General features: G+C 33.6%; 1 protein-coding gene across 3 annotated transcripts in view; it reads right to left on the bottom strand.

The window, feature by feature from the left end:
• IFT74 (intraflagellar transport 74) overlaps nucleotides 1-11,687 on the bottom strand; it is a 96,312-nt gene that overhangs the window by 54,556 nt on the left and 30,069 nt on the right. For all 3 annotated transcript variants that reach the window (XM_022551699.2, XM_089913119.1, XM_022551700.2), the window contains 4 exons: nucleotides 8,311-8,449; nucleotides 6,829-6,891; nucleotides 1,585-1,728; nucleotides 219-259 (listed from right to left, as the gene is read on the bottom strand). In XM_022551699.2, coding sequence (XP_022407407.1) covers nucleotides 219-259; nucleotides 1,585-1,728; nucleotides 6,829-6,891; nucleotides 8,311-8,449 — 387 coding nt within the window. The remainder of the gene's footprint in view (nucleotides 1-218; nucleotides 260-1,584; nucleotides 1,729-6,828; nucleotides 6,892-8,310; nucleotides 8,450-11,687) is intronic.

Here is an 11,687-nt window from a genome sequence, read left to right on the forward strand (position 1 = left end):
ATAAAGCTGTTTTTAAGAAGCAATTATACTATGTAATGGCTCTTAACTAAACATTCAAAGAATTATTTAAAGCTATAAATAAAACTGAAAGCTGCATCAATATTGTCAGTGTGAATCACAGAAAAAATGACTGTAACAATATGCACCTCTTACACATTTAGAATGCAATTTAAAAGATGAGAAATGAATGTAAAATGTCCTAGTATAAAACTACTTACTGTCGCTCCATGCTGGCTATTTCCTGATTATCTTCTTTAACCTATAAAGGCATAAAGAGAAAACAGAATTTAAAGAATTACTCATTGTTAGGCTATCTTAAAGAGATTTTCCTTCTAGGGTGTGTACTAAAATATCAAATCTAGTCGCTTTAAACTTATTTCTTGAAATTCAGCCTTTGAAGTTAAAAGGAACATCATTAGGGAACTATTCACAGATTTTTCTTTCCTCCGCAAAGGAAGAGTGGTGACTGATAAATATCCATACCTATCCACGTGGCACCAAGGAGTTAACACATCTTCAGGCCTGGATCAATTTACATAAATATCTAGGACTTTTGAGCCTGTCTCCCCCGCCCTGTTCCCCCTGCTCCCCACCCCCAACCCACGCACACGGTAGGGCTGCCAGATTTAGCAATCCCCGTTACATTTGAATTTCACAAAAACAATGAATAACTTTTGTGGTATGTATTTGGAATACACTTATTGTCCTTACGTGTATATTTATTCTAAAAGATTATTCACTGCTTATCTGAAATTCAAATTTAACTAGTCATTCTGTATTCTATTTAGAAATTCTATACGAAGATCACACTCTTCGTCCCCTGCCTTCAATGATCTCTTTCCAAGGAACTTCAGAGATTCTAGATTTTGATACCTTTCTAGAATGATTCTAACACTTAAATAGCTCCTGAGTTGATCCCTAAGGTTCCTACAAACCCACTGGATTCAATCTAAGACCACAAAGGAGTCCCATTTGTAGGTTCCTGACTAGAGGTGCTCCCAAATATATAGGCTCCTAAGGGCTGTATATTTAGGGTGTCTCAGGATAAACAATAGGCTAAATTAAAGCGAGCCTTGGGATAGTAAGAAAGCTACTGAACACATGTGACATAACATGGTGACATACTGTGATTTCACAGGACATTTTAATTCCATTCACTTCATGGTGGCACTGATAGAAATAACCACACAAAGTCATCAGCCTTGGGGCACTTCATTTTCTAAATATGAGGCCCAAAACAAATAATGGAATACATCTTCAATAAGATTAATTATTTACTGACCAATAAGAAGAGTCTCAAGTTTTTCTTATAAGGATCCAAAACATGAAAAAATGACCAAAATATGCATGAAGACCATATAAAATTAGGATTTAAGCAAAAAAAAAAGTTTATTTGAGAAATCACTTTTACCTAGATCTTCTTAGTCAAGCAGTTCATATTAATTTAGATGGAGTTCACTTTTCACTGTTTTTTAAGAAAATAAACTTATTAGTTTTATGTTCAATTCATATGCCTTAAATAAAACAGACTGATACATTTACCAAATCCTGACATATTAAAATACATATGTTTGTTTTTCCTACCTGCTTAAGTAATCTCTCTCTCTCTTCCATTGGGGATCCCATGCTTTTGTCTTCCGCAATCATTTGATCTCGATGAGACTCCAACTCATAAAGTTTTTCATGCAACAATACAGCCTCCTGTTTTACCTGGGAGTGTGCTATTTCCTGAAGAGAATTAAAATAATTTTAGTATTTTATCAAAAACTATTCAAATAGTTTTCAGTTTATAAGACTATGGACAAATTTAAACTACCAGCATCTTTAAATAGAGATATCAAGAACCTAGAGTATTCAATAATGCTACAAAGTACGTTTCTAAACATTGAAGAATAAAAATAAATCCCTATATACTTTCATAAGCAATTTTCAGCCTAAGGTTCACAAGAAGGTGGTAGTTTTAGTTTATTTTCTAAATATAAGACCTAAACAAAGATAAAGACATCTCTACCAATGGGAAGATAATAAAGAAAATGTAACGATGTATGTGTAACTTTAACCACAAAACCCAATCCAAAATCCAAGGAACTGATCTCTAGAGGGAAGATATTTTCCCCTGAATAGATCATATATATGCTTTCCTACAAGTTTATGGGTTGAACTATATCCCCCCCAAAATGTATGCTGAAGGCCTAATCTCCAGCACCTGTGAACATGACCTAATTTGAAATGGAGTCTGTGCAGATTTAATCAAGTTAAGATTATCTTGAGGTCATTAAAGTGGACCTTAATCCAGTATTAACTACTCTTTATTAGAAGAGAAGAGATAAAAAACAGAGACACCCGAGGAGAATGCCATTTGATGATACAGGTAAAGAATGGAGTGATATAGCTACAAGTCAAGGAACAAATGCCAAAGATTGACAGCCAGCACCAGAAGCTAGGAGGAGGCAAGGAAGGATTCTACCTAGTGTCCCAGAAGAAGCAAGTCTTTGATTTTACACTTTTAGCCTCCAGGACTACAAGAAATTTCTGTTGTTTCATGTCACCCAGTTTGTGATACTTTATTACAGCAGCACTAGGAAACTAATAGACATGAGTAGTAAAATTATCATGTATTCACCACTGTTCTACTGTTCACAGAGAGAAAATAAGGGATGTGATAATTTTAAAAGATAACCAAAAGAGCTAGGGATGTTGGTGGTAGTGGTGATGATGATGATGAAAATGACATTTGAAGCTGTTATTTATTGAGCACGTATTCTGTGCCAGGCACTATACTTCATATTTTTTATATACTATCTCTAACACGCAAAGCAACTCTGTAAGATAGTACTATCATCTCTGTTTTACAGATGAGAAAACTGATGATCTGATATCTAAATAATTTTTCTAAGTTAACAAAAATAACAGTTAATCATGAAAAAAAAAGTTAATGATATCTGAAACCAGGCTCACAGTATGAACAATATTTTTAACAGGGGAGACCTCCTCCTTTTTGAAAGCAAAAGAGAAGGAATCTTAAAAAAAGGAAAAAGTGAACAAGAGGAAATGTTTGAAAGTCCATAGGCAAAGGGCTATATACACAGCTTAAGTAATGTATTAGCTTCAGGTGAAAAGGCATGATAATAAAATACCGATAGAAAAAATGCAGACATTTTGATGTATCCCTTTTCATAGTACCTCCCCCGTCCCTTTTGCTTAACTACCTATAGACATGTTCATCATTGCATCTTGATAAAACCACTCCTGAAGACTCAAGCTCATGTTGATCTTTCGCCTGATCTTTTTCACACTCCTATGAACTGAATCAGCAATACTTAGCACAGTAGGGAGCATACAGCAGATATGCAATAAACACTACTTGATTGATATTTGACAAAATGTTATCTTGAAGAACAAATCTCCCCCCCCACCAAAAAGACCCACAAAGGAATCCAGCTAAAGTTAAACAGAATTAGGATCTACATTTTCATTTGAGAATACTGTAAATTTTTTAAAATTCATGTAATTTTAGGCATACATGTACTAATGCCAAAGTAGAGTGGCATCAATAGAAACACTAACTCCAAGGTTATACCCTACACCTCTTCCTGTGGAAACTAAATCTGCCAATGAAATAAGACCTAACTCTCTCCTACACACCCTAAAAAAAGATAGTGAGGAATTCTGAAAGCTGGCTGTATTAATACTATATAAATGCAGTCCTTATTCCTTGAAGCATATTTTTATTACCACAGAGATCAAAGAAAATAAAAATTCTGTGTACCCACATGCAGACATATGGATATAGAAAATCATCTTAATATTTTTAAGCAAACTAGTTTTTTCAATAGCAAATTTCCAAAAGAATGATTACAAAATACTCATGGTTTATTTCTTTTGCAAGCTAGGTGAAAGCAATCATGTCAATTTACAATTGTTACTAATCCTATCATCGTTATAGCTACCTGAATACATAGGAAATCAAGAAAGGCAGGCAAGATTTGATGTACAGACAATGGGAAGGTAGTTTGCAGAAAAAGAATACATTGGCCAACAAATATATAAAGAGATACTCAACTTTTTTGTATAAATAAATGAAAATTAAAACAAGATACTAATTTTAAACTATTAAACTAGTAAAAATGGAAAAGGTGGATGGATAATGCAGCTGTTAATGAGTACGGGGGAAATAGGCACTCTCATACATTGAGATTAGGAACAGAAAATGGAACTTTTTTGGAAGGCAATTTGGCAATGTTACAACGTTTTCGAAGTTTGTACCTTCCGACCCAATGCAAAAAATTTATCTTAAGATACACTCTTAGTAACTTTGCATAAAATGTGTTTTCACTACAGCATTGTTTTATAACCTCAAAAAACTATCAATATAAACAACCTAGTCATCTACAAGGCTGTGGTATATATAGTCATACAATGTAATACAATGCAGTAATTTCAAAAAATGAGAAAGATATCTTAAGAGCTGACATGAATAGACATTCAAGAGAGAATGTTAGGTTAAAAAAAAAAACCTGCAGACAGCATATCCAGTGTACATCGCACTTAAGGTTTTTCTCAACAGTAAAATGAAGGTAGGATTATAGGATTGCTGTGAAGATAAAATGACAATGCTGGTGACATATGTAAAGAGCTCAAAAAAAGCACATAGTAATCATTCAATAAATGTGAGAGCAGTTCTGTCTGGAAAGAGGGAAAAGAAATAGGCATTTTTACTTTCATCATATTCAATTTTTTAATAAAAAACATGTTTTGTGAATTTAAAAACGCTTTAAATAAACAAATAATAAAACAAATGCAAGCTTTTACATCTTTAAAGTAATGAACTGACTTCTCCGTCTTCACTTGTCTTTAGTCTCTTGCTTGTATGTTTTCTTTTTTTAACATCTTTATTGGAGTATAATTGCTTTACAATGTTGCGTTAGTTTCTGCTATATAGCAAAGTGAATAAGCTATATGTATATATATATATATCCCCATATCCCCTCCCTCTTGCGTCTCCCTCCCACTCTCCCTATCCCACCCGTCTAGGTAGTCGCAAAGCACCGAGCTGATCTCCCTGTGCTATGTGGCTGCTTCCCACTAGCTATCTATTTTACATTTGGTAGTGTATGTATGTCAGTGTTACTCTCTCACTTCGTCCCAGCTTACCCTTCCCCCTCCTTGTGTCCTCAAGTCCATTCTCTAGTCTGCATCTTTATTCCTGTCCTGCCCCTAGGTTCATCTGAACCATTTTTTTTTTTTTAGATTCCATATATATGTGTTAGCATACGGTATTTGTTTTTCTCTTTCTGACTTACTTCACTCTGTATGACAGGCTCTAGGTCCATCCACCTCACTACAAATAACTCAATTTCATTTCTTTTTATGGCTGAGCAATATTCTATTGTATATATATGCCACATCTTCTTTATCCATTTGTCTGTCAATGGACACTTAGGTTGCTTCCATGACCTGGCTATTGTAAATAGTGCTACAATGAATATTGTGGTACATGTCTCTTTTTGAATTATGGTTTTCTCAGGGTATATGCCCAGTAGTGGGATTGCTGGGTCATATGGTAGTTCTATTTTTTGCTTTTTAAGGAACCTCCATACTGTTCTCCATAGTGGCTGTATCAATTTACATTCCCACCAACAGTGCAAGAGGGTGTCTTTTTCTCCACACCCTCTCCAGCATTTACTGTTTGTAGGTTTTTTGATGATGGCCATTCTGACTGGTGTGAGGTGATACCTCATTGCAGTTTTGATTTGCATTTCTCTAATGATTAGTGATGTTGAGCATCCTTTCATGTGTTTGTCGGCAATCTGTATATCTTCTTTGGAGAAATGTCTATTTAGGTCTTCTGCCCATTTTTGGATTGGGTTGTTTGTTTTTTTGATATTGAGCTGCATGAGCTGCTTGTATAGTTTGGAGATTAATCCTTTGTCAGTTGCTTCGTTTGCAAATATTTTCTCCCATTCTGAGGGTTGTCTTTTCTTCTTGTTTATGGTTTCCTTTGCTGTGCAAAAGCTTTTAAGTTGCATTAGGTCCCACTTGTTTATTTTTGGGTTTTTTTTCCATTTCTCTAGGAGGTGGGTCAAAAAGGATTTTGCTGTGATTTATGTCACAGAGTGCTCTGCCTATGTTTTCCTCTAAGAGTTTTATAGTGTCTGGCCTTACATTTAGGTCTTTAATCCATTTTGAGTTTATCTTTGTGTATGGTGTTAGGAAGTGTTCTAACTTCATTCTTTTACATGTAGCTGTCCAGTTTTCCCAGCAGCACTTATTGAAGAGGATGTCTTTTCTCCATTGTATATTCTTGCCTCCTTTATCAAAAATAAGGTGACCATATGCGCGTGGATTTGCCTCTGATGCTTTCGATCCTGTTCCATTGATCTATATTTCTGCTTTTGTGCCAGTACCATACTGTCTTGATTACTGTAGCTTTGTAGTATAGTCTGAAGTCAGGGAGCCTGATTCCTCCAGCTCCATTTTTCTTTCTCAAGATTGCTTTGGCTATTCGGGGTCTTTTGTGTTTCCATACATTGTGAAATTATTTGTTCTAGTTCTGTGAAAACTGCCATTGGTAGTTTTAAATTACCATTAGATTTTGTGTGCCTCAGCAAGGCAGAATGATTTTTGTACAGGGTAGGTACTCAATAACTGAATCTGCTTTCTTACTAAACTAAGATATTTGCAGTCCTGAATAGGAAAAAAAATTATTACATTTCTATTAGTAAACTACTAAATAAATATGTACCTGAATGAGTTCCATTAATATATTTAACTGGATTTTCTTTTGTAGCTGAGTAATATGAAAACTTTTACTTGATTTTTACTTACAGATTCCAAGCTCTCTTTTTTCATGTTCAGTGAATCTAGTTGTTGCTGAAGTGTATCTAATTCCTAAGAAGAAGGAAAAAAAGCAAATATATAGGCAAATTACATTAAGAATAATTTCTTTCTCAACATTTCAAATACAGATGTGACAAAGTAAATTTTGTAAATGTTTTCAACCCATATCTTAAAATCTGACTAGAATTTATTAACATTCATTATTTCTATTTTTGCCAACTTATTTCATTATTACTAAAAACCTTGCCAAGATCTACCTTTTAAAATACTTATGAGCTTTTTAAAAGGAGCCAGAACTTTTCACAGCGAATCATCACTGTATTCTGAGAATATCAAATATCAGAAGACTTCAAATTAATGATGGTACTGTTTAAAGTTATAATTTTTATTTGTCTTTTTAACCATGTTTCCATATCTTTTGCCTATTTTCTTTTAAGGCCAAGACCTGTAGCCATTTATATGGCTCACTCTTAGGGATAAGACCCTTGAACTGTTTATAGTTGACCCCTGAATAATACAAGTTTGAGCTGCATGGGTCCAATGACATGTGGATTTTTTTCAAGAAATACGTACTACAGTACTACTCAATCCATGGATGGTTTAATCCGTGGATGTGGAACCTTCAATACTGAGGGTCAACTATAAATTATACACAGACTTAAACTGCACAGGGGTCAGTGTGCCTAACACCCAAGTTGTTCAAGGGCCAACCAGACCCATTCAAACACCCTGTGTGATATTAGCTATATTTTGATAATATTTTGGCATTTTTATAATATTCTTTCATCAATGTTTCATTATATGTTATAAATTCTGTCTCAAATAAAAAGTTACATTAAAATTTCAATAAAGGATTATCTGAGAAACTAGAACTACATTCATTATTAGCATTTGCAGGGACTAATTCTCTGTTAACTGGTTAAGGGATATCTGGACATGAAAGGGCACTACCTTGTAAATCTGAGTCACCACCATGACTGAATGTTGAGAGGATTCTCAATAATCCCTCAGTAGGCATCCAAATTTCTTATTTAAACACCATAATTAGGGGACAAAAGCTGTTCAAATTAAGGACATAGCAAGTAAACGACTTGCTGTTTATTAGGCAGGAAGAAAAGGAAAGAAAGTAAATATCCATATGGCTCTGGTGTATGAGGACTTTTAATGTTTTCATTAAAAGTTCATTAAAAAACAATTGTTTCATGTATCTTTATGACCTGCAAAAATGAATGATGCATAGAACTGAATAACAGAGTAAAAGCTAGGTCATTATGCAACATAAGAAAATGAAATTTTCTAGATCAGTGCTTCCTAAATTCAAACGTCCATATGAATCATCTTGTTAAAATGAAGACTCTGATTAGTAGGTTTAGTCAAGCTCTCAGGGGATGCCAATGCTGCCCACCTTCAGATCACCTTTTTAGTAGTAAGACTGCTATATGCCCAGCACACAGTAGTAATTAGTATTACCTGCAACAATTTCTCATTCATGGTTTTCATTTCTATATACTTGACTTGTTTTTCTGGAGGCATATTTTTGATAATGCCCTCTGCTGCTTGTTTTTCCTGTTCAGTTTCTTCTTCTACACTTCTAATTTGTTTTTCCTTCCTGAAATCAAAAGTATACAATATTCCTCTTAGAATATTGAGGGGAAAAATCAATTAACTTTACTCAGTCTCAATTAAATAGGATACTTAAAAGTTATTTAACCATAGTTTGTGATCTAAAAGTCCTTATAGATGTACACAAAAATTTTATTTGACCTGTACAAAATTTGGCCCCATCAACACAGACTTATTGGGACTTCCCTGGTGGTGCAGGGGTTAAGAATCCGCCTGCCAATGCAGGGTACACGGGTTCAATCCCTGGTCCAGAAAGATCCCACATGCTGCAGAGCAACTAAGCCCGTGAGCCACAACTACTGAGCCTGCGCTCTAGAGCCCGCGAGAAACAACTACTGAGCCCGTGTGCCACAAATACTGAAGTCTGCATGCCTAGAGTCCATGCTCCACAAGAGAAACCACCACAATGAGAAGCCTGCTCACCGCAACAAAGAGGAGTCCCAGCTCACCGCAACCAGAGAAAGCCCGCGCGCAGCAATGAAGACCCAACGCAGCCAAAAACAAATAAATTTATAACAAAACAAAACACAGACTTATTTTACATCTTTCTCTTCTCAATCCCCAAATCCTTGTATTCCTTATTCTCCGCTTTACTTTCTTATAAAAAACCACAAAGATTATCACAGAAAATCCTTAAAGTCTTATACATATGAGAATGTATTTGCACTTTTCGTTATCATACCCTCAAGACAAACAAGAGAGTTAAATTTTAGAATAGTGGTTTTCAAGTATCTTTTAGCTATAGAATTCTTTGACCAAATGAAATCTTGCATGGAAGTTTACCACATAAATCATCTCAAGTAACACAGCTCTGACTGCACTGGGGAGTAGGAAGACCAACAGTACAATTTGATTAAAAAATTCATAGCTTTAGATTAATATATTTTGCTTAAATTCCCTTTTATCTACTGCTTTAATTAAAACTGGTATTGATATTTCACAAATTATCAACTGTACTTTAGCACTGCAAAATAATAAGCTAATTTCCTTGAAAATATAACAGGAACATAAGTTTAATCATGTAAGTAGTAGTAATGAAATTAATTACAAACAATAACCATCTTTATCATATAATCACAAGAAATACCAGTGATGTGCCACTTATTACCATGCAAGATCAATTATAAATAGGGTAAAGAAAAATTCTGAAAAAATTAGAGGTAAGATGCTAGTTATCATGTAAATACTTCAAGATTTACATATAAAAAGCTTGCTTGAAGATAAATTCTCAGTCTCAATATCATAAATTTCTACTTTGAGTTTCAAAATATAATTATTCCATTCAATCTCTTTCAAATGTAGATATCATTAACAGTTTTCACAATCACTAACTGAGCCTCATAGATCCACATATCTATCCTCCACACACTTTACGCATTCATACCCTAGTACCAGAATAAGATAATCTAAACTCAGAAATTTTCCTACAGAGAGCATCTCATAATAACCAAATAAAAGATGAACATAATGAAACAGACAACCTGGAATTTCTATTTATTTTTGTCTCATTATTGAACAGGAAGTGATGTCTTCACTTTGAGCCTCAATCACTATAGCATAAAAAAATGTGTCTGCTGCTGCTACAATTTACACGGGTATATGCGTGCGCTTATAGAAATTTCAAACAGAAAAGATCATCTATTTCAATCTCTTTGTTTCACAGATTAAGGATACTGAAGCCCAGAGAAGTTTGTTAGATCTAACTCATTCTGAACTCCATGATTATTTACTACCAACAATGAATCTTAACCATGTTTTTGCCTGATATATCTACTACAGGTAGATGGGAACTAATGTTGTAAAGTATTCCATTTTACAGAGGGGAAGTTACACAAGGAAGCACAAGGAAGGTAACTGATTTTTTGAAGGTCACGTAATGGCCAAGGGTTGGGTATTTTGATGCTTTGAGCAGTCTGCTCCTGTTATAACTTGGCAGTAAAACTACCAATGATGGTGTCATAAAAATGAGTAAACAACAAAGTTGAAACTCAGTGGAATACAAAACTTGGTGGAATCTTTTCAACTTGAATCTTTCAAAATACAAAATACCTTTAGGATCAACACTTAAATCACTTTAGCAATGTATCTTTCAAATTATGCATTCTCAATATTATATACTTTAACTCACAAGTAAATTTGTTAATATTTAAATTTTTTAAGAGTAATTAAGAATCACAAAGGTTAAGCAAGTCACCTTAGTTGTTACACTAAAAAAGTCAAAGATGACTTTAAGAAATTATTCTTCTAGTCAATCTTTTGCTAAGGAAGTCTAGTTTCCTTCTGTTTTGTTTTTTCCACCTGTTCACGGTACAAAGGTTAAAACAAAGTGAAATAAAATCATATGACATACTTTTTTTTAATGGTGTGGAAGAAAGAGAGTACATTCCTTACACACCAGTCTCAGAGACAAAAGAAAAAAGGAAAGGTAAGATCCTATATATTTATAGGTTCAGTGATTACTGTTGAATTTTTTAAAATCATATTTAAACTTGTTAAGTCTATACAAAAATCTCTGTCTCTAATAAGTGATGAAAGAAAAGAAAATATGATTGTATTTTTCACAAGATCTACCTTAGAAATATAAACCTGGGACATGGCCAAAAAATCTTTCCCAAATAAATTGATAACGTAATAAAAATTAATTATTTTTCTTTTGGAAAAAAAAGGTTTCATCTAACCAATCAAATTTATAAGATCTTTTAATTTTGAAATATGTTAATCACAGAGCATTTTGAAGTGATATTAACTTAAAAACAAATTTGTAAGATGAAAAAAGACTGACTACCAGGAGATAATTGTTGAAACTGTGCAATGACTATCCTACTTAGAGGTTTTTTCTTGATAGTTTCCATTATAAAAGTTTTTAAATTTGAAAAAAAAAGTTCTATAAAATTACAAGAGATAAGTTAATTGTGAATTATTAATACCTTACTCCAAATACATTGAATTCTGGTATAAATACCTAAAATATTTAATGACAAAACTATTACAGTATATACATTTTATTTAACAAAACCAAAATAATTGCAGTATCTTTTTATTTCATGGTATAAAATAGTCATATAAAGTACACGACCAAAAACTTCTCAGAAACTTGTACTTGAAACTGCACTAAGAAGAACATTGTTTCTTTTTTAATATCTACCATTTCCTTTTGTGAAAATCTTTTTTTCTGTAATATAGGTTATAGGCTATATAAAAGGGCACTTAATTTTGTAAGATAG

This window comes from Delphinapterus leucas, chromosome 6 (genome assembly GCF_059928025.1).
Source record: "Delphinapterus leucas isolate spDelLeu-1000000601 "Yukka" chromosome 6, BTC_Dleu_Yukka2, whole genome shotgun sequence".
NCBI lineage: Eukaryota > Metazoa > Chordata > Mammalia > Artiodactyla > Monodontidae > Delphinapterus > Delphinapterus leucas.